The sequence below is a fragment of the Pelodiscus sinensis genome, chromosome 3, assembly GCF_052426305.1.
Source record: "Pelodiscus sinensis isolate ZL-2025 chromosome 3, ASM5242630v1, whole genome shotgun sequence".
In the NCBI taxonomy this organism is placed as follows: Eukaryota; Metazoa; Chordata; order Testudines; family Trionychidae; genus Pelodiscus; species Pelodiscus sinensis.
This window is the reverse complement of record NC_143054.1, coordinates 139,524,125-139,547,707: the sequence shown is the minus strand read 5'-3', so window position 1 is coordinate 139,547,707 and position 23,583 is coordinate 139,524,125. Positions and strand designations below refer to the sequence as shown.

General features: G+C 44.5%; 1 protein-coding gene across 3 annotated transcripts in view; it reads left to right on the top strand.

The window, feature by feature from the left end:
- Positions 1-1,872: 1,872 nt before the first annotated feature.
- EIF2AK2 (eukaryotic translation initiation factor 2 alpha kinase 2) overlaps positions 1,873-23,583 on the top strand; it is a 46,738-nt gene continuing 25,027 nt past the window's right edge. The window contains exons 1-11 of one of the 3 annotated variants that reach the window (XM_075924961.2): positions 1,873-2,003; positions 2,575-2,672; positions 5,306-5,438; positions 6,628-6,739; positions 9,480-9,688; positions 12,363-12,489; positions 14,802-14,878; positions 15,820-15,904; positions 16,603-16,637; positions 17,586-17,663; positions 22,401-22,520. In XM_075924961.2, the coding sequence (XP_075781076.2) occupies positions 5,317-5,438; positions 6,628-6,739; positions 9,480-9,688; positions 12,363-12,489; positions 14,802-14,878; positions 15,820-15,904; positions 16,603-16,637; positions 17,586-17,663; positions 22,401-22,520 (965 nt within the window). In that variant the 5' untranslated portion in view covers positions 1,873-2,003; positions 2,575-2,672; positions 5,306-5,316. Of the gene's footprint in view, positions 2,004-2,574; positions 2,673-5,305; positions 5,439-6,627; positions 6,740-9,479; positions 9,689-12,362; positions 12,490-14,801; positions 14,879-15,819; positions 15,905-16,602; positions 16,638-17,582; positions 17,664-22,400; positions 22,521-23,583 lie in introns of all 3 variants that reach the window. The other 2 variants (XM_075924959.2, XM_075924960.2) reach the window with 2 other exon arrangements.

The window sequence follows — 23,583 nt, the reverse complement described above, 5'->3', positions numbered from 1 at the left end:
AGAGTTATTTCGAAAGAAGGGTTTTCTTTAAAAATAACTGCGTCTAGACAGCGTTTCTTTTTTCAAAATAGGGTATTTTGAAATAGTGCCCGGACGCAATTATGCAAATGAAGCGTGGGAAATTCAAATCCACACTTCATTTGTAATTTCATTCATCTGCATTTGCATTCCTCTCTCGAAAGAGGAATGCAGTGTAGACATACCCTACTCAAGCCTAGGAGGGAGTGTGACTTGATGACACCCTTTGCCTGGAGAAGCAGGACAAAGGCTGGAAGTGGGGCCAGCTGCAGGGCTGATAGAGGCTGTTGAGTGCAAAAGTTGGACTTGCTGGCTTGGGGTGCAGAGATGGGGGTGAGGGCCCTTGCTGGCTTGGGATGCAGAGATGGGATGAGGGACTCTGAGCACCCTGTCCCCAAGATGGATTGTACTGACTGCTTCTGGTTTCCGTGCTGACAAGTCTGTTCTATGCTGTATCTCTGTCAACTAATAAACCTTTCGTTCTGTGGGCTGGCTGAATCACATCTGACTGTGCATGAGGGGGAGCAGGGCCCCAATGACTTTCCTCTCCTCAGTGACATTTGCATACCAAATTTGGTGGCCCTAGCTCTTGTCATTTAGGAGTTCTTGAACAAATTGACTCACAGATGGACGGACTCACAAACAGACTCATAAAAGCTCTAACATATATAGATAGGCAGGTTTAATCTTAAAGGACCCTCTTCCTACACACATACTATGAATGGGAGATATAGGAGAGTGTTGCTCTTGGCTGCTGTGCCCATCCATTTTGAACACATCTTCTCGTCACCATTTTTACAGACGTTAGCGAACTTTCTCATCCTTCATTCCTTAATGTAAGTATGGCAACTCTAATATTTGATTAACTTCGCTGACATTTGTCAAACTAGGCTTACCCAGCATTTCCTGGGTCTTTCAGGGCAGAAGGCTGGCAGTGTGGGGAGTGTGGCAATTGGGGAAGTGCCCTGAGTATGTGGGGGGCTCAGGGCAGGAAGGCAGAGGTGAGGGGTGCAGGAGTCAGGGTGGGGGCTTGAGGAGGAGTTCAGGCAGAGGGTTTGGGATGCGTGAGGTGCCAGAGTGAGGGTGAGGCGGACAGAGGTGGGGATGCAGGAATCAGGGCATGGGGTTGGGAGAAGGGTGAGCTGAGGGGAGTAGGAGGGCTCAGGGCAGAAGAATGCAGGTGGCTGGCTTCTCCCCAGGGGGGCGGGCTGGGCTGGCAGGGACAGTACATCGTGCCGCCAACCTGTCCATGGGACAGGAGGGGGCTGCACACCCCGTCCTCCTGCTTCTCTGCAGACTAGCGGGGGGGAGGGGAGCGCACCCCATCCATCGACTTGTCCTGGGTGCGTGAGGGGGAGGCACCATCCTGCTTGCTGGTTTATTCCTGGGGGCTGGGAGAGGAGGCAGCAGGTTTTCGCCCTATCTCCTTCCCCAGCCTGGGTAGCCCGCAGGGGACTTTCCCCCTCTCCTCTGCTCCTTCTGGGGTGGGGGTGGAGGGAGAGCCGGCGGCGGGAGTGGGGGTGGGAGTGGGGCTTGCGGGCGCTCAGAAGAAAAAGGCTAAAGGAAGAGGGGCGGGCGCTGGGCCCGGCGAGAAGCGGAGTCAGAGCAGGGAGAAGCAGGCGGCTGAATTTGGGGGCTTGAGGGGGGGAACCGAGGAGCCCTGGGCCCGGCTGCTCCGTGAAAGGGGAAGGCGGGGCGAGGCTGGGCTCGGGCTGCCTAGGAGGGGCCGCCCCGGGCTGCCTAGGAGGGGCCGCCCCAGCCCGCCTCCCCTGCTGGCCCGCGGGGCTCCAGCCACCCGAGGAGCAGCCGGGCCCGCGGGCGGCGGCGCCTGCTTTTGGTTTCGATTCCGGCGCGGAGCCGGAGTGGGAGGAGCGAGGCGGCCCGGGGAAGCCGCCGCGAGGAAACGAAACAGACGGGGCTGAGCTGCCGCCACTTCCAGTCCCTTGCCGCAGTGAGCGCGGGCCGGCCGGGGTGCTGCGCGGCTGGTGAGTGGCCGGGCCGGCGGGAGGGGTCGAGGCGGTGCAAGCTCAGAGGGAGGCCCCGAGGGTGGGGTGGGGGCGAGTGACCCTCAGCCGGGCAGGCTCCTGCAAAGGGTCGAGGGGTGTGTGTGTGTCGATGACCTTGGTGTTGGCCCGCGCCGCTGTGCTGGTCCCTGCGGACCCAGACTGGAGAGGGAGGCTGGGGGCAGGGGTAGGAGGCGGGGATGAGGTAGGGTGCGCTAGAGCTGGGTCTTTTCCTCTTCTTCCCAGAGCCCCCTCTGGGCTCTAGGACGCAGAGTGTGAATTGGAACAGGCTGGAGCTTGACCCACACAGCCAGGGTTGGGGTGATCACGATCTGGGCTTCTGGTCCTGTTCTGTATTGTATATATGGATATGCTAAACCTGGCATTGCTATCTCTGGAAACTGAAAAAAGCCAAAGAGCGGACTTAGCATTATACTTGGCATCCCAGACTGCAGCTGTGTGACAACATGCCCAGGAAATAGGAGCGGTGCTGGGGACTACCTGGAAGTCACCTGTCAAGGGAAGGTGCTAGTGACTTCTGTTCCCCTTACAGGTGCAAAGTATAAGTCCCAGGACAGTGGCCAGCAGCCCTCTGAGTAGAAGTGAATGCAGTTATTGCTTTGGAAGTGACAAACTGGGGGGAAAGGAGAGGTATGCTTACAATTCATATCTCTGAAATACAGGCCAATAGGTACCCATTCACAACAATGGATTTGAAGTCCTGCAGTTCTGAAAAGTTTATAGTATTGAAAAAGTCATTTCTACATCCAAGGGAGTACAGGGAGGGAGAAAACAATTTGGATATATAGTTACTAGAAGACTTCCCGGATGTTGCCTGAGTCTTTCAGGGCAGGGGGTTGGCAGTGTGGGCCTGGTAGGGGCTTTTGCCCTCTCGGGGGCGGGAGCCTGACGGGGTCTTTTGCCCTGCCCCCAACCCCTCCTGGGGCTCAAAGGGGGAGCTCAGCGGGGGCTTTTGCCCAGTTTCTCCCTGGGCACCAGGGAGAGCCTGGATGGGGGCTTTTGCCCTGCTCCCAATCTCTCTGGAGCTATCGAGGGGGGCTGGCTGCGGCAGTCTCCCACTTACCTGGAGCAGTGGCAGGCAAGATGATGAGCCCTGTCACCAGCTAGCCACTCATAGCAATGGTACAGCTGCTTGCAGTGATCATTCTACAATATGGCTCTCCCCTGTGCTCTATATCAGAGGAAGCAGTTTGGGGGAGCAGATGGAAGCTGGTGCTCATGGAGAGCCAGCTTTTCAGAGCCGCACCTCCCCTCCCCACAGGTAAACATGTAACCACTGAAAAATTTCAGCAGTTACATGTTTACAAAAGAATGTACTTTTTATCATTCCTACTACTGACACATTATTCAAAATTTGCTCACTCTATATTTTGATTACAAATATTTGCATTGTAAAATAAACAAAATAAACTGTATTTTTAGTTCACTTTATACAAGTACGGTAATGCGATCCCTACAGTCAAAACCAAAACAATGTAAAACTTAAAGTCTACAGGTCCACTCAGTCCTACTTATTGTTCATCCAATCACTAAGACTAACTTGTTTGTTTACATTTATGGGAGATAATGCTGCTCTCTTCTTATTTACAATGTCACCTGAAAGTGAGAAAAGGCATTCCTATGGCACTGTTGTAGCTGGTATTGCAAAATGCCATATATGCTAAACATTTGTATCCCCCTTAGTGCTTCTGACACAGTTCCTGAGGACATGCTTCCATGCTGACAATGGGTTTTGCTTGATAATGCTCCAAAGCACTGTGGACTGACACATGTTCATTTTTGTCATCAGAGTCAGAAGCTGTCAGCAGAAGATTGGTTTTATTTTTTGGTGATTTAGGTGCTGAAGTTTCAGAATAAAAATGTTGGTTTTTTAAAGACTTTAGACCACATGTTTCACACCTTGTCCCACTCAGATTTTGGAAGGCACTTCAGATTCTTAAACTTTGATTCGACTATTGTAGCCATCTTTTAATATCTCATATTGGTTCCTTCTTTGGCATGACATACAATTCTCCCCCCAAGGAGTTCAGTCACAAATTTAATGAATGCATTTTTTTTAAACAAGAGTCATCAGCAGGAATGGTGGTCAAAGAATGAAGAAGCATAAGAATGTTTTAGCAAGATCCACAAGACACCAGAGGAACAAGGGATGCACTCCACCCAGGTGCTTCACCAGAATGGACTCTGGTTCTGTAGCCTTGTGGTTCTGTATTCCCAGGACTACGTATTCTCTGCTGCTTTAAAAAATTCACATACCTCAAGCTGGGACAATGCTGGTTACGTATGCTATGTATCTCACGAACTGTGTAAACCTATTCTTATAACTTCCCATAATCTAAGCTTGACCCCAGCTGTATAGTGCTTTCCTTCTTAATTAGTGTGATGTGAACTTTATTTGAAACAGTAGCTTTAATGAAATTTTTCTGTCTGGCATGTAAATAGCTTGCAACACTGGCTACTAAAGTATCAGAGAAATGTGTGTACTCACTTTCAAGTGACATTGTAAACCCTAAGTGGATAGCATTATTGCCAGTGAATGTAAACAGATTAGCTTGTTTTACCAATTAGCTCAGGAAGAGTGGGATTGAGAGAACCTACAAGTCCAAAAGTTTTACATTGTTTTGTTTGAGTGCACTTATACAATAAAACACACTGTACACTTTTTATTTGTTGTTTTCCTGGCTTTTTGTTTGCTACTTTACTTAAAAAAAAAACCCTTATAATATATTTCCCCAAATTACTAGAATTATCTCAATTCAGATTCCTAAATCTGTTACTCCAGTGAAAACTAAAATCTTCAAGAAACATGTAAAAGTCAATTACTCTCCTTTCTTAGTGCAAAGTAACAATCTCTTTTAACATATTGATGTTTCAGTTTCATATTCTGTAGCTTCAGGAGCAGATTCAATTAACCACTAAGTTTCATATTATGCTAGTGCCTGATTAGGGTTAGTTTGTACTAGACACTTTAAATACATAAGAAGATATAGGCTCTGCCCTGAGAAGTGTTTTAAATAATAAATGACAAGCAACTAGGTTTTATAATTTTCAAGATGAATGATTTTTACCTACAACAAATATTTTACCTACAATAAATATTTCTGTCAAAACACATCTAATGATTCTCCGCATTTGTAAACATCTCCTGACTTTGCTCCAAAACCCTTAGACAATGTGGGCTGCCAGTCTTGTTTATGTTTTCATTCCCTAATGCACAAATATTCAAAATGCAAGATTTAGTCAAAAAATTTTTTGCCTTACAGGTTGTGCCAAAATGGCAGAAGATAGTCCTAAGACACAGTTGTACAAGGGCAAACTTCATGAATATTGTCAGAAGCATAAGATTCAACTTGATTATAAGGATGTCAAAGTAGAAGGTCCTCCTCATGATCGTGTGTAAGTTCATAGTATGTGCTGATAAATACAGCAACTTATTTTAATGAGAGAAATAAAGTGCAGTGTAACCACTGCTTTATCTTAAATGGAGATAGCAGCTCTGAAAATACACCAGGATAAGGCCTGTAGTGTTTGCAGTGCTCACCACAATAGTGTGCAGCTGAGTGGGGTTCATGGTTCTCTGGAGATTATGTATGTGCCTTTTGAAAAAAGGCCTGAAATATTTTGGTCTGCAGATTAAACCAGGGGAGAGAGAAAACTGCATCATAGATTGTTAAAGCCTATGTTTTAGTCCCATGGAGATTGCCAGTCCTTCCTAAAACTCCCTGTGGTGAGCTGTACTGTGGGATAGCTACCCACAGTACACTGCTCTCTGCCTTGATGTAAGCGCTTCTATTAGGATGAGCTCCACTGACAGAAGGAGTGTGGTGTGGACATGCACAACCAACTTAATTACTACAGTAGCTGGGTGTCAGTGTAAGTCGACCTAAGTTTGGCTTACCCTTCGTAAAGGAATGATGGAGTTGCAGACCAGGGATGGATGTATTTTATTTATGTAACCAATGATACGTCTATACAGCAGGGCAAAAGTTGAATTAAGCTACACAAGTTGAGCTACGTCAATTGCGTAGCTTAAGTCAAAATAGCTTAATTTGGTTTTTGGCACTGTCTACACAGCAGGAAGTCAAAGGAAGAAAACTCTTCCTTCAACTTCCCTTACTTCTTGTAAAATGAGAGTTACAGGAGGTGGAGTAAGAAGTCCTGCAGTTTTCCATTATTTTGAAATAATGGCTTGCAGTGTAGACATGCTCTTTGTTATTTTCAGAAATAACACTGCTGTGTAGACATAGCCTAAATTAGGCCATCCTTCTCTCTTCCCTCGATCTGGAGCATTGAAGAGCATCCTGGTGTTACACTCCACCAGATCCATCGCTGTCTTAATGCACTCCTCAGTGCTTTTGTAAAAGCTTAGTGTTTAGAAAAGTTACAGTATGAACACATGATTGGGGAGGACACAAAGCTTCTAAAGAATGATGGAAACAGAATTTTGGAGACGATAATCACCTGGATACTCAAGTATTTTCATAACCTTTCCTAGTTCTCTAATGGTAAAACAATGGGGTCTTGATAAGGTCCATATGCATATGCCACAGTTCATCTGTTCAGTTACCAGTTTTCTTTATTACAGGTTCACTGTCATGGTTGTAATAAATGGTAAAGAATATCCTCCAGCTACAGGTAAAAACAAGAAAGATGCAAAAGAAAAGGCTGCAAAGGCAGCATGGAATATCATAACACAAGTAAGTAAACAACAGCTTTTGTTTAAAAGTAAACAATAAACTACAATGTTTTTGTTTGAATTAGAGCCGCAACAGCATTTGTATGCACCCGCCAAGTGCTCAGGGCTGGCCTGGCCCCAGGCACGTGGCGCACTCATGGTGCCGGAGCCGGCCCCGGGCACATGGTGCACGGTGAGCGCCGGCCCCGGGAGCGCCGCGGATTGGCCGCCCGCGCTCTGGGCGCATGGCGCCTGGGGGGGGAGAGCGCCGGCTCCAGGCGCGTGGCGCTTGCAGGGGGTGCCAGTCCCAGACGCGCGGCACTTGGCGGGGGGAGCGCCGGCCCCTGGCACGCGGCGCTTGGAGGGGGCACCGGCCCCAGGCGTGGGGCTCTTGGAGGGGGCACCGGCCTCGGGCGCGTGGCTATGGGGGGGGCCAGCCTCGGGCACGTGGCTATGGGGGGGGCCGGCTTCGGGCACGTGGCTATGGGGGGGCCTGCCCCCGGGCGCGTGGCTATGGGGGGGCCTGCCCCCGGGCGTGTGGCTATGGGGGGGGCCGCCCCCGGGCATGTGGCTATGGGGGGGGGAGCCGCTCCCTGGCGCCCGGCGGGCGAACGGCCACGCCACCTGGCGCCCGGCAACCTCAAATGGTTGGGGACCATTGAATTAGATGGCTTTTTAATGGATCATCTTCTAATGTAGCTCCAGAGGCAATTCAAATGGTTGCTAAACTAAACTGTGTGGGTGACCGGTGTCTGTCTAGCCTAGAAAATCCTTAAGCATGACAATTCTACTACATGAAAAAACAAAAACAAATGAACAAACAAAAACCCCAAACCCCAAAAAGCACTCCTCCTGGTTTATGGGATAAAAAAGGCTTACAAAGTGATTAGATATCAGGTCTTCACTATAGTGTTGGTCATAAATGTGAGTCTCACCTCCAGAAATAATAGTTATAATTAATTAATAATTAATACATTCAACATTCAAGAAAAAGTTAGGAGGAAATTACCACTTGAAAGGTTGTTTTCATTTATACCTTCAAGTCAAGTTAGCATGCTCTTGAGTGTGTGTGTGTTTTGGTTTGGGATTTTTTTTTATTTGGAGGCAAAACCCTCACTAGTAACTGTTCTGCTCTGATTAACTAACAGGACCTTATCCCTGCTTTTTTTAGAACATATTCTTTTATTTGAAAAAACAATGTATTTGTCGAGACCTAGTGGATCCATTAGAAATGTCTCGGTTGGAAAATATTGTCCTTTTATAACATTCCATCGGAGAGTTTTTTTTCAGACTTATACAGTAAAACCTGTGCTCTCTGGAACTTAAGCATCTGGAAAACTGTAGAAACCAGCAAATTTTTGATACAGGGAAAAGAAAAGAAAAATGAAGAAGAGGAGGTAACTTTATAAAGTTACCACAAAGAGCTGGCTGGAAAGCTTTCTTGTTTTGTTTGGTTCTCCCCGCCCCAGAGGAAGAACTTTTGAGTTTTGGCCAAAAATAAAAAATTGAAATATTTTAATTCTGAAATGTCTCATGGGAGTTGTAGTTTGAATGTGTCATGCTCCTGTTCTTTTGTGTATGCTGGGATCCCTGGTCATAATTGCATCTCTCATGATGATCCATGGTATTTCTTTTTGGTGAGGGAGGAAGCAGTTCATCCTGACACATTAATTCCTGTGGCGCATCAGGGGAGATGAGGTCCTGCTGTAGAGTCTGGCCCATAAAGGAGAATGAGAGCATGAGATATCTGATATGACAACTCCCCTAAGAGACAGGCTTCATTTCAGAACTTAATTATTTCTGTTTCTTCCTGAGCTCTTTTCTAGCATTTCAGGGAGTGAACAATACTTCTACAAGGCCCTTATGTACATTTAAATCCTGTATAAAATATAGCTTTCTACATGTTATTTCTCATAAATGCATAACTGAAAAGAGTTGCTTTGCAAAAGCACTCACACGTAAGTGATGTCCAAACATGCAGTGGGGAACAAAGGCCTATCTTTCAAAAATATACAGGCAGTCCCCGGGTTACGTACAAGATAGGGACTGTAGGTTTGTTCTTAAGTTGAATCTGTATGTAAGTCAGAACTGGCATCCAGATTCAGCCGCTGTTGAAACTGATCAGTTTCAGCAGCGGCTGAATCTGGACGCCAGTTCCGACTTACATACAGATTCAACTTAAGAACCCCAGGCATCCCCAAGTCAGCTGCTGCTGAAACTGATCAGCGGCTGATTCCAGGAAGCCCGGAGCAGGGGTTTCCTGTAGTCTTTCTGGTCTGCAGACCAGGGGGACGGGGAGCAAAGCGGCGGAACACGCGGGCAGCAGACAGCCCAGACGCGCGTCTGCTGGAGACCAGGGAGAGGGCCCCGTTCGTAACTGAGGATCCGACATAAGTCAGATCCGCGTAACTCGGGGACTGCCTGTAGTCTAACTGCACTGCAAGGGTCCGCAGAAATGTAAAAGCAGGGATCAGGCCATATTTTACAATCCTGAAATCTTATATAGATTTCTTGATTACAAACTTCCTTGCAAATTCTAATGGGATAGTAATTATCTCAGGTGGTTTTCAGTTTTACTGGGCCAGTATATTCCATAATGGTGATTGTGGAGGGGTTTATTTTTAAACCATTGTGAATTATCTATAATGGTTAAGGATTCACAACCCTGGCCGTTATACCAGTGCCTTGGTGATGCTCATTTTATGCTACTTAGTAACTTTACAGCTTTCAAGCTATGCATGTTTCACATATTTATTTTGTAGCCTGATGGGGTTTTGCTCCCACAAGTTCTGCAGCTGCAACCATCACCATCACCATCACCACCACCACCACCACCACCACCACCACCAGTATCATCATCAGATGAAAAGCCACATGACTATCTCTCCCTGCTTTCTCACTACGGACAAAAAAATAAAAAAAAGATTGACTATGTTTTAAAAGAAGAATGTGGACTTCCTCATAAAAAAACGTAAGATGTCGTTAATGTTGTTAATTTCTTCTGCTTCTTATCTCTGTTTGCCTGCTCTGTGATTTCATTACATGGATGCTTTTAGATGGTTTTTGAGAACTGCAGTCATGCTCACTGCTGAAGTCAAAGGGATCTGTTACAGTGACCTGCTTGAGGAAAGGGCATGTTTTTTGGATCTGTTACTGGAATGAAATCTATTCACAATTGAAACCATAGTGGGAGAAATTAAAAGTGAATTGAAGGAATCCAGATAGCGATTGATCAATTCCAACATCTGTTTCCTAATAACTTCTTCCAAAATGGAAAGTTGGAGAGTGATATTTAGCAAGATATATCTTATTTAAAAATATTAACCATTTGTGTTATTGCCAGTCTGTGGCTCCCTAATGTACTCCGTCACAAACTTCTGATCAAATGTGCTTTTGAGATCGGCTAACTGTCCTATCAACCAATGGCCTAATCTTGTTACTGCTGGAGTCATTGAGAGTTATTGCTTTCATAGAGAGCCCAAGTGCTAAAACACGATCTTGAAAGGAGAAAACATGTCTGTTTGTACATTATGGGAAGCAAAACAGTTCCCAAAGGAAGCCTTCAATTTTTTCTTTACATGAAAGAGAGAAGACCTTAACATAATAGGCTTGAATAGGACCACTACCCCACTTGTGGAGTTTAGGGATACTATCAGTTTGAAGTATCAGAGGGGGTAGCCGTGTTAGTCTGAATCTGCAAAAGCGGCGAGGAGTCCTGTGGCACCTTATAGACTAACTGAAGTGTAGGAGCATAAGCTTTCGTTGGCAAAGACCCACTTCGTCATCTCTAGCCTGATTCTGGCCTGCATATTTATACCTGCCTCTGGAAATTTCCACTCTCTTTTGAAAAAGTGGCTTGCTTTTTCGAAAGTACTAGTTGTAGTCTAGATGCTCTTTTTCAAGAGGCTTGCAGTCTAGTCGTACCCAAAGGCTACGTCTAGACTGGCCCCTTCTTCAGAAGAGGCATGCTAATTTCTAACTTTGGAATAGGGAAATCCGCGGGGGATTTAAATATCCCCCGCGGGATTTAAATAAACATGGCCGCCGCTTTTTTTCCGGCTTGGGGAAAAGCCGGAAAAGAGCGTCCAGACTGGCGCGATCCTCCGGAATAAAGCCCTTTTCCGGAGGATCTCTTATTCCTACTTTGAATAATACTTTGAAGTAGGAATAAGAGATCCTCCGGAAAAGGGCTTTATTCCGGAGGATCGCGCCAGTCTGGACGCTCTTTTCCGGCTTTTCCGCAAGCCGGAAAAAAAGCAGCGGCCATGTTTATTTAAATCCCGCGGGGGATATTTAAATCCCCCACGGATTTCCCTATTCCAAAGTTAGAAATTAGCATGCCTCTTCCGAAGAAGGGGCCAGTCTAGACATAGCCTAAGAGTTTATGCTGAAATAAAGACACTTTTTCTTGCAATGAATACAGCCTTGGTTTTCACTGCAGAGGATGGTGGGGAAATATCTTGTATTTTCAGAGAACAAAGAGATACTGTTAGAGACTGAGGTATCAAAAGAGGTACTGAAACAAATTAATACATTTAAAAAACATCAAGTTCATCAGCAGCAGATGGCATACTGCCAGCAGTTCTGAATGAATTGAAGAATGATGTGTTGGAGCTGCTAACAAAACCAAAAAACACCACCAGTAATTCATCACAATTAGCTATTGTGTTGGAAGTTATAAATGTGGTGCTTGTCTTTTTAAAAAATTTGGTAGGGTAACACATGAATTTCTAATCACAGTGCCTTAATTCAGTACCACATACATTTTTACTGAAATAATTAATAAAATTAACATGAGCATTTATAACTCTAGCATGAGCACCCAAATCTTTCATATCTGGCCAAAAATCAGAGGGATGACTTGTCTTTAATGTTAAGCATGTAGATGAGAGTTTTCAGGATCAGTGTCCTAGTCTGGAATTTGTTTCCAAACAAGCCTAATAATTTTTATTACCCTGTTACAATCCTTGTTCTTTTTGTACCAAAATGACTTGCCTTTTTAAAATTACAGCTAATAATGTTTTTAAATACAACATATTTAGTAGTTTATTCAAAGTGAGAAGTATTTTAGAAATGCTTTTTAAATTGGGAGCATTCAAACTGGCTTCAATGCTCCTTTTAAAGATCAATGTGCTTAATTCAATTATAATTTTAAAATGATCTTGTTCTTGTTTAATTCTATTAAATTTTCACAGAACCTATCCTGGTGAATCAAACACAGACTTTAAAATTCTTCACCTCAAATGTTCGTTCTCTCTCTCTTTCAAATAATACTATTCTAGGCTAAGATGTTTTTTACAATTTTAAATTTAAAAAGTACCATCACGAGGACCTAGTTTTAAAATCTATATTCAGGATTTTTGAATGATTAAGGGTTTTGGGGGCCTTATATAAGCTGCTTTATGGGACTGGACCTTCAAAAAAACAAAACAAAACAAGCCCCATCTTCTGTAACTCAGATCCTTTTAAGACATCTCAAGTTAGACAACCAAAATCATATTTGAAAATCTACATATATGAAAAAATATTGAAAAACTTGTTCTTGATAAAATCATTATTACATTTCACTAGTATTCAAAATTGTTAAAATTAGAATTTGCTGTGCAGCATATATGGATACTGTTTTATTCTTCTTATTATTATAGATTTTCTTATGTCTGTAAAATTGACGATAAGATTTATGGTGAAGGCACGGGAAATGATAAAAAAGCTGCAAAACAGGCTGCTGCAAAATGTGCATATGAGCAGTTAACATCCGAAGAAACTTCAATGGTATGTATTGCATGTAGTCTAAAGAGAAAAGCTTCCTTTCTGGTTCATTCATCTTTGAATCAAGTTCAGGTCTGCCAACCAGGGCAGAGCAGAGCAGGGGAGAAAGGGGGCAGTTTCCCCAGGGCCCAGCAGTTCAAAGGGACCCGGAACTCTGGACTGCCACTGCTATTTAGATTGCTGCTGGAGTGCTGTGCTACGTTCTCCAGACAGCTCTGAGAGTTGGGGGGTGGGGTGAGGGGAACAGGGGCACGTTCTGGCTGACTTGGAGTACTGGCTGCCTGAGACCCCACCCCTTCTGAGAGCAGGGAGCTGTCCCACACACACCTTGCCCAGGGGCCTGTGCAGTCTGTTGCCCCCCCCCCCCCCGATCATGTTTCATCATCATTTGGCGAGAAACAAGTCTTGTTGTTTCAGTTTGAAGGAAAAGAATAATCTTTGCCATATAGATTTATGTTGGCGATGCTCCACAGTTTGGTAGCTAAAATTCAGTGGCTGTATAGTCAATAGGTTATTTAAAAAAAAATTAGTATCTCTATTTGCATACATCGTCCTATGAGTTATCATTCCGTTAAACACATATGACAGAAAAACTTATGAAAAATATTTCAATACAGTTCTCTTAACAAAAGGAAATGTAACTAATATAATGAAATGAAATTCTCTCACACACAGTACAGTGCTACTTTACAATTACTGTACAGTTTTCTTAGTTGTATAGTTCCCTGCACTTGTGTCGATGGTATTGAATTTTCATAATCAGAATTATTTTGTAATTGTATGGGACCTGCACCTGCATTTTCAGTGGCATTCAGTGGATGCCAAGGGTGCTGATCACTTCTTACACATGCCTAAATGTGATATCTCTTTAGTAGTTCTTAATTTTTAATTTGAAATGTCATTTTCTTTTACAAAATCTTATGCTGGGGCTTTGCTCTTGGCCTCAGCTGCGAGTGGAAGTGGACAGGGACAGTGGGACTTAGTACCCTCACTTTTAAAAATGTTCCTGTACCATTGTTTACTGACGTTTAATTGCAGGGGTGAAAAAGGATATAAAGTTTTAAATACCACAGGCAAAATCCTGGCCACGCTAAAGTTAATGGAAAAATTCCAACTTTAGTTTCAGCTCAGTGCCTTAAAGTTAAGCCTGTGCATACACTACTCATGAGGGAATTCTGTGCCAGAATAGTTAAAGTTATGCGCACAATATTTTAAAATTCTGCAAATTCAGCTATTCTGTGCTAGGCGCACCAGGTGTGAGTAGGCAGGCCCAGCCCTGCAGGATGTAAGTGTGGAGGGGCTTAGTGTGGGGGATCCAGGTGTGGGGTGAGAGGCTTCTGTGAGGGGCAATCTGGGTGTGGATGGCTCAGTGGGAGATCAGGATGCACAGGGCCTTGCTGAGAAGTTCCAGGTGCATGGGCAATATGACTCTGTAGGGGATCCAGGTAAAGGCGGTTGGGGCTCAGCAGGTTCTATCTGGATGGGATGAGGCTTAGTACCAAGGTCTGGATGGTAGGAGATAGGGCTTGATGGGGTGAGGATTCAGGTGCGGCTGGTTGGGGCTCAGTGTGGTGGGGGACTCATTGGAGGGTCTAGATATAGGGGATAGGGTTTGTTAGGGTGAGGGTTCAAAGGGCCCGCTATCAGGGGAAGCTGTAGTTGCTGCCAAAGGGGATGCCACATGCAGGGGGGCTCTCACTTCCACCAACAATTCCCCTATGCCCTTTTCCCTCCCCCACTGGTCCATGCCCCTTCTACTCCTCTCCCTTCCGCATTCCCTTCCCCCTGCCCAATTCCATCTCTTTCCTGCCCCACTGTGGGCATTCAGCACATGCTCCCAGCACACAGTAGGGGAATCTGACTTCCATTAGCATCCAGGAGGTGGTATTCAGCTTCAGAGTCAGTGGAGCCCAGATACAGCTTCCTTCAGCTGAGCAGCTGTGCCCTGGCGGAAATGGGAGGGGGGATAGTGGACAGTGTAACCCTGTATGTCCTACCAGTCTCCCCTTTGTTAGATAAGGCAATCTCCCCCCCAAAACTGTGCCTGTGATGGTCCCCCCTACATCCTCCCTCATGAAGCTTCCTTTGCTTTCCTTCTTCAGGGAGGTGCAGGAATTCTGCAGAAGTCCCCCAAGACTAATAAACCCCTTCCTCAGCTGGAACTTTAGTGCTTAATGTAGTCCCAGTAATTTGTTTTTTAAACTCCATTGTTTTAGTCTTTTTAGCATGTTGTCCTTTGTAGTAGCAAAGCATTGACTCATAGATATCCGGTTTTTTGTTTGTTTTTGTTTTGTTAAATGTATATACCGGAACAGAGACACACACCTGTTGCAAATTCTGCAAATAGTGGACTTAGTAATTCCAATGACATGTCAGACTCGTCATCTGCATAGTAAGTTGGGACCATTAATACTGTGATATTTAACATCATTCATTTATTTATAATTCAAGAGCTAGGTTAGAGTTTTAAGCAAAATCTGTTGCTGTCTTTTCACTTGTGAATTAGTCCTATTTTAAGCTTCTGCTTCTTAATTACAGGCCAAGAATACACTTTAATTGTGCAATTGCATTGAACTTTATTATATTTCTTGTAATAGACTTTAGGATACACAGAATGTATGGTTATCCTGAATGCTTTCTTGTTCAGTACTAGTAATTATTTTAGAAGTATTTTTGCTTGGATGTAAAAAGAAGTGTGTCACCCCATTAAAGTTTTCAGTAATCATTCTTGTATTGTGATGGTGCTTTGTTGAACAGATATCAGGGTTTTTTCCCACTAATTTCTGGGTACCAAATTTCTGCTATACCACTTCTGTCTTCATTCTCCATTAATAAAAAGAGGCGTGAATCCAAAGAGGCACAACCTAGTCATGAAGAAAAGGAGAAGTTGCTAGCAGAAAGAATATTATGGTGAACAATTTTCCAGTCTGTGTTGGACCCCTTGATACCTGCCTGTTGTGCTTAGTGGTTAATTTGGCTCTGGTATCACCATTATATTTTCTCTGATGTCCAGTGTAATGTTAAAGAGCTGCTAAATTCTGTACCCACGGTGGCCTGACTGCAGCAAAATGATCTCTGTATCCAGCCTACCTTACCATGGTGAGAATAGCTAACATTTGTAAATCACATTGACGTACTAGGATGAAATCCATTCTAGAAAAGGGCATTTTATTATAAAATGTAATTGAATCACAAGAATTGTGTTGCAAAGGAAGCTTTGTATTGTGTAGTTAATTCATGTAATCCTTTTTCTGTTGCATCAAGAATTTTGTAGTTTTGATTCAAGAACAGTTTTAAGTAGAAATACTGAAATTAATTTCCCCCCCATTATAGTGGTACTGATTCTTCATCTAAAAATGGAAGCTTGTTAAATAAAATGAATGGCATGAGAATAGATGAACCATCTTCATCTCCTGGGGTACAGTATGAACGCCTTCATTTGTCATAGTTAAATCTTAGACTGTCATTATTTTACTCCTGATCACAATGTTCACTTTTAATGAAGATGAAGCAGCCCCAAGTATCCAGTTTTACTTATGTGCAGTTGAAAATGTTGGAGATAGTAGGTCTGTTATCAGATTGATTAACCTGTGCTTATACATTGATTGTAATTGATCTATATTGATAAAAATAATGATGTCATACGTAGAGAAATTTTGGCCAAAACTTCTTTCAGCAAAAAGTTCAGATTTGGCTTTGCATTTATGTCAATTTTGCTAAATTGTTTGATGTAAATATGTATACATATATTCTGAAAACTTAAAATCTTGCTTCTGCACTTTTTAAAATTAAATGTTATTTTTTCAAAATCTTTTGTTCAATCAAAATGAATTTTCACAACTTTGATTAAACTTCGATTAAAGAAAATAGCTTTGGGCTTCACACAAAATAGGATTTTTTAGGAATTGCCATTGAACAGAAAAATCCATTATTCACATTGCTCTAGTAATATCCAAGTTTCATGAGTAATTTAAACTGAAGGTTGACATCCAACAAATTAGCTAGTCAGTTTAAGTATGGCTTTGGACAGCTGGTACCCACATTCTAATCTGTGTTAGAAGGTTAATTATCATATACAACAATAAATATATTTCATTTCTTTTTTTTTATATATAGACAACTCCCCAAAATGCTGCCGTGAAATCTAAGAGGTATCTATGTATTTCCCTTGCTTTTAAATATATATGTTCTGAAATTTTTAGTAGTTTTGACCAGCGGTTCCCAACCTTTTTTATACCAGGGACCAGCAAACCCATTCACAAACTTTTGGTGGACTGGTAACATTTTATTTGCATATTTGCAAATAATGAATATGCAAATAAAATGTTACTGGTCTGCCAAAATCCCTGGCTCTAAGACCCCCAAAGTGCCAGCCCTAACTCCTAGAGACCCCCAATCCTCCATTATCCCCCAGTGCCAGCCTCTGACCCCAGAGTCCCCTGCACCCAACTCCCACTGGGCCAGCCTCCCACCTTGAGCCCCCCCACTAATAGCCCTGTTTCCAGAGCCCCCCAGTGCCAGCTCCCCAACCCAGATGCCCCAGTGCCCCCAGTGTCAGCTCCCTGCCTCTTAGAGACCCCCACCCCTTAGAGCTCCCCAGTGCCAGCCTTCTGTCTCTTAGAGCCCTCTACTCCCAGAGCTCTCCAGCACTAGCCCCACCTCCAGAACCCCCAGTGCCTTCCCTGTTCCTCTCACCTAGTCCTGCGCTGCCTCCCAGCTACCAGCTGAGCACTGCTGCCTTGGTCGCGGCTGCTCCAAGGCTGCTGTGCCAGGCTCCACGCTGCCCTCTTGCTATGCAGCAAAACGCTTCTCTGAGGCGGGGAAGTGACCCCCGCTTCTGCCTGGTGCTGGTTGGCTGATGGGATGGGGGAGGACAGGACACACCTCTCCCAACAGCCACGGTGTGAGCAGCGTATCCCAGTCCTGGTCCCCAGAGCCCCAGTGGCCCGGCAGCGAGCCATGGACCAGCGATTGAGACCTGCTAGCTTTGTGGCTTGACTAAAACATGATGCCAAAATATTTCTAGGTAAATTTCTGTTCTCTATTCATGTATCACATTATTATCATATTATTGTTACTTTTCTTTTTTCTCCAAGAAGAGAAAACACACCTAAATTGGCACCCACGTTCTCCGGTGCGCAGGTCAAAGAAGAAAATAAGTACACTAAGAATGAAAGGTGAGGAGATTTTAAGAGGCGCATAGTTATTTCAGTGATGATTTAGATTTTTCTGACTAACAGTTTTGCATGTTTATTGTAAAACAAAAAAAAGGAGTGGGGAAGGAATTCTATTTTCAAGTACAGGCAGTCCCCGGGTTACGTACAAGATAGGGACTGTAGGTTTGTTCTTAAGTTGAATTTGTATGTAAGTTGGAACTGGTACATATTGTAGGGGAAACTCTACATTTTTCCAGAGCTCAATTTTATTCTCCCACACCTCACTTCCCTCAGTCCTGCAGACCAGAGAGACGCGGAGCGGCTTTTCTCGCCACGGAGGACGCAGGCGGCGGGACCGCGGTGCGTCTCGGCGGTCTGCTGGGGGGGGGCGCAGCTAGTGCGGGGTTGCCTCACCCCGTTTGTAAGTAGGGATCTGATGTAAGTCGGCTCCATGTAACCCGGGGACTGCCTGTATATGCAAACTGCCATTTGTGGGTGAGGTATAGGTATTTCCTATAGTATGAATTGTTGTGCTTGGTATTTGTGCATCTCTGTGGAATTTTCTTAATTTTTTTTGAGAAACAGGCAGTGCTACAAATGTTGACATCAATGAGATTATTCAAAGAAAATGGGTAGACCACTTCTGTTCTTATGAAAATTCCAAATGTAAATGATATAAGCATGTAAACTGAAGTAGGAAGTTCTCTAATAGCTTATTTTATATGCTAAATGCTTCTAGTAGGTGGGACTTGTTGAAGGAGGGAGGCTCATTTACAAGGCTGTGGAGGTAGTAGCTCACAGAGCAGATACATACAGGTGACCCCCAACTTACAACCCCCCGCATTTACAACCATTTTTTTCATGCGAGATAGCTCCTAAACCTCCCCAATTTACATCTGCAGTTCGCATTTATGATGCTGTACGATGCAGACTCCATGCATCATCCCAAAACAGGAAACGTACAAAGTCAGTCAGACTCGCCAATCTGCAGCTGCTGCTTAAACTGTGGTCTCCACCACATCGGTCTTCACTTTTTTGTTATTTTTGTACATTAATTGAACTATTTAGTTTAGTTTTCCTCCATTTCCATAGTTAATTTTGGTATTTTTAGGGTAGAAATGGATTTCTAGGAACGGAACTGCCATTTCTAACATTGCACCTATGGGAAATTAGGGTTCGACTTACTACGGTTCTCCAGGAACTAATTAGGTCATAAGTGCAGGGATCGCCTGTATGTGAAATACAATTTATAACAAGCACAAAGGAACCATGTTTAACTGACATGATAAAATGGCATCTATAATTCTAAAAGGAAGCCTGCCGAAGATGTACGCTTAAGAGATGCTGTTCTAATGCACACCCCCTCTTTCAAAATCCTTCATTAGATTGCCCTTTCTGTCGCAAGATGCAGCATAATGTTTCTCCAGAGTAGAATACCTACCTTGGTCTCGCTGATGTCAAAGTCTGGATAAAGATCATGTAATATACAATGCAAAAGAGAAGAGGAGTTCAAAGGATCAGAAAACTCCATGAAATCAATCTTAAGGGAAATGTAACTTACATTTATGATATGTTGCATTTGATGGCAAATTCAAATAGCTCCACGCCATATACTATAATCTGAAACAGCAGATTGAGACTGTGGAGACTGGTGGGGCTCGTCTACATTGGCCCCTTTTCCGGAAGGGGCATGGTAATTTTTGAAATCGCAATAGGGAAATCCGCGGGGGATTTAAATATCCCCCGCGGCATTTAAATAAAAATGTTCACCGCTTTTTTCCGGCTTTTAGAAAAGCCGGAAAAGAGCGTCTACACTGGCCCCGATCCTCCGGAAAAAGCGCCCTTTTCCGGAGGATCTTATTCCTACTTTGAAATAGGAATAAGATCCTCCGGAAAAGGGCGCTTTTTCCGGAGGATCGGGGCCAGTGTAGACGCTCTTTTCCGGCTTTTCTAAAAGCCGGAAAAAAGCGGCGGACATTTTTATTTAAATGCCGCCGGGGATATTTAAATCCCCCGCGCATTTCCCTATTGCGATTTCAAAAATTACCATGCCCCTTCCGGAAAAGGGGCCAATGTAGACATAGCCGTGTTGATCATTGTGGGTAAACCACAGAATTCCACAAAGGCGTACAGCTAGTTGGGATTAGGAAGCCTAGTCCGAACTAGCTAGTTCGTGCCGTGTGTAGCCGTGGGCACGGAGTCCGAACTAGCCGGCATTTAAAAATGGCGCCAGCCGGCTTTATGCAAATGAAGCCCGGGAAATTCAAATCCCGGGCTTCATTTGCAACTCCGTATGACTACATTAACCACCCTAGTTCAAACTAGGGTGGTAGTATAGACATACCCCATTATATGTAGCATTCTGGAAGAGGCTGGGAGGTTAGCAAAGCTGACTCACAATTTGTGTCTTTCAAATGATGCTATGAACTATTTGGCCTTAAAGTATGGAAGACAATTCTTGTGTATGTATAAGGCATGTACCAGATGTTTTTCTGGGTGCCTCATGTGAATGTAGAATAGATTAACTTTGGCTGGTATTTACTGACTTTGAGAGACAAGCAGAAGGTGCTTGTGATTGCCAGAGCTCTTATATTAATAACGGTTCTTCAGTGGCTATAGGCCAGCAGAGACCCAAAGTACAGGACGGACCTCCCTGGTCTCTCACTCTCGGGACCTGACTGGTCCCAGATGAGGAATTTTGCTGGACCAGGGGAGGTCATTCCTAGCCCCCCCCCTCTACTGCTGGACCTGCCCCCTATCTTGCTACCTCACTGGGCTTCCCCTCTCCCCTGGGCAGCCCAGCTGAGCTGTGCTCTGGGCTTTCTGGCTCCTCTCTTCCAGCCCAGCGGGCCCGCAGCTCCCCGCCTCCTCTCCCTGCAGCCCAGCTGAGCCATATATCAGTATTTCTCGGCTCCCTCCCCCTCCTGCAGCCTAGCTGAGCTGCATGCTGGACTTCCTGGCTCCTTCCCTCCCTCTCCCGCAGCTCAGCTGGGCCATGCACCTGGCTCCTGGCCCTCCGCTACATCATACCAGGTGTCCTTCCCCCCGCCATCCCGCCCCGCAATATGGCAGGTTCCCTTCCCCAGCCCTCTGCAGTGCACCAGGACTCCCTGATCCTGGAACATCCGTGGTCTGGCTAGAATCTCAGAGAGTCCCAGTTTATAGAGGTGCAACCTGTAATAGCAGGCTTTGTACTATTTTGGCTGCTCTTATGTAATAAGACTGATGAAAAATCAAGCTTCATTCCTCAAATCAAAAACCAAGTTAGAAGAGCTTAATGTAAGACCCCGGCTCAGTAGAAAAACAGTTGGAAGCCATGTGTAATCAATAGCTTCCTGTGGAAACTGATATTAAAATGGGACTGAGAACTCTTGGGGAATTCTATATGGAAATAGAAAGTTTTGAAATTAGTTGCAAAGCTACTTTGAAAGATGTTTGTGCTTACTTGGTATTGCCAACAATTAAACATGTAAATTTGCCCTAATTATGAAACTTTGTAAAATATTGCAGTGATTTCTCTGGGCTTCAACCAGTTTAATGTATTAATTAGATTTAAACATCAGGTGCCTTTATAACTACACCATTTGTCTGAAAGCATTCTGATACATTAAGGCCAACTAGCATATTCCCCTGGGCTTTAGGTTGCCAATTTAGGTTGCTGATCCAGATCCTCAGCTAGTGAAAATCTGCATAGCTCTAGTGACTTCAAAATACTGTGTTTTCCGGCGTATAAGGCGACTGGGCGTATAAGACGACCCCCTAATTTTCTAGTTAAAACATAGGTTTTCGCCTATACTCGCCGTATAAGACTACCCCCCCTTAAGAGGCCAACTGGCAGTGCCCCAGCTGATCTGCCCCAGGGTCCACAACAAAAGCCTGGTCTGCTGGGGGGGACCGTCTCCAGCAGACCAGAGACACCGGGAGCAAAGCCGCAGCCGCGGCGGGGTCCCGCGCCTCTGAGGCTTTGCCAGAGCAAAGCCTCAGAGGCGCGGGACCCCTCCGCCTCCCCGGCTTTGCTTCCGGTGTCCCTGGTTTGCTGGGGACCATCTCCAGCAGACCAGGGACACCGGAAGCAAAGCCTCTCTGCACACTGACCCCATCATGAGCTCTGGCTCTGCAGCTCTTATTGGCTGGGAACCAAAGCCAATGGGAGCTTCAGGGGTGGAGCTGATGGTGGGGGAAGTGTGCAGAGGTGCTCCTGGCCTCTCTCACTTTGAGAGTTGCAGGGACATGCTAGCTGATTCTGGTCTCCTCCCACCCCCAAGGTAAGTGCCACCCTTCACTCCAATCCCCAGAGCCAGCCCTGAGCACTCCATCTCCCTAGGAGCTGCAGGCCTCTAGCTAGCCACTTTTAAAGAGCAGTGAAGGGCCATGTAGGAAGCCTGCCAGCCCCGCCAACCCTTGCCCTGCCCCAACACCAGAAGGGGAGCCGGGTTGTGTGCCATTGCTTGGCTTTCCTCCAGTACTAGCAGGGCCCTCCCCACAGCATCAGCAGGGGTCCTGGACTACCTGCTACCACCCGCTACCTTTCCTAGAACCAACAGGCAGGAGAAAACCTTGTTCCCCCTTAGTACCCACAGCAAACCGAGACCTCCTCCCCAGAGCACCCCCAGCCAAACTTTTAGTTAGTACAAGTCATAGGGAGGCCATGATTTTTTGTTTACTGCCTTTGACTTGTCCATGACATTTATTAAAAATACCTATGACTTAAAGTAGCTTTAATTATTATTAATTATTATTGTTGTTATTATTTTAAAGATTTATCAGCGATTTTGAAGAAATAGAGCCAGTTGGCATTGGTGGATTTGGGAATGTTTTCAAGGCAAAAAAAATTATTGATAAGAACAGCTATGCTATCAAGAGAGTCAAGTGGAATGAGTAAGTGCTGTACATCTGCTTGCTTTTATTTAAAATGACACTCTCAAGCAATTTCTGTAGTTTAAATTGTTTGTGATAATCTCTTAAAAGTTTAAGTAATTTTCCTTTGCAGTATTGTCCATTCTATCTGATAGACATGTTTGTTCTGTTTTAGTGGAGCTGAAATCAGTGTGCTGTCTTCAGCTGTTTGCTTCTCTGCGCTAGGATTATATTCCACAAATCCTAGAAAACTGGATTTGTTAACTTGCGCGCTCTCTCTCTGATAATGTTGTGCAAGTACTTAAAGAGCAAATGGGATGATTATGTAATCATAAGCATGTCAGCCTGACATTGATCTAGGGCTATGTCTACGCTGCAGCGCTATTTCGGGATAGTGGAAGTATCCCGAAATAGTTATCCCTCATCTTAACAGAAAGATTTTGGGCTCACTATTCCAGTATCCCAGTAAACCTCATTTCACGAGGAATCAGGGACGTTTCAGACTAGTGCATTATTTTGACCAATGCCAAATTATGAAATAAGCTATTTTGAAATAAGATCGAAATAAGATACACAGTTTGCGTAGCTCAAATTGCATTACTTATTTTGAACTATGGTGCAGTGTAGACATAGCCTTGGGCAAGGTAATGGAGCAGCCAAAAGGGCAAATGTGATCCTTTGATTCATAAACAGGAGAATTTCAAGTTAGGGATAAAGAAGTTATTTGTGTGACATCCCACAGGGTATAATCTGGATTGTAGAACTGCGATGCCCCTTAACTTTCTAGCTCCGGTTCTCTCTCTCACTGCTGTACTAGTGAAAAGTAGCCCCTTAAGGCTTTGCTCTCACATAGCCATTAATATATGAGAGTCATCTCTTGCAAAATCACATGAATGCTTTTCCAGCCTCTCATGAGAAATATAAGGTGACACTTGTATATCCCTCAGTCCCAGCCTTGCTCCCCCAAAATGTGCCTTTTACGCTGTTCAAATTCTTCTTGATCAATGTAAGTTCATTGATTAGTCCACCATTCCATGAAAGGGAAATGCATATGCACCAGCCTTTGTTAGGTTAATCTCAGTAG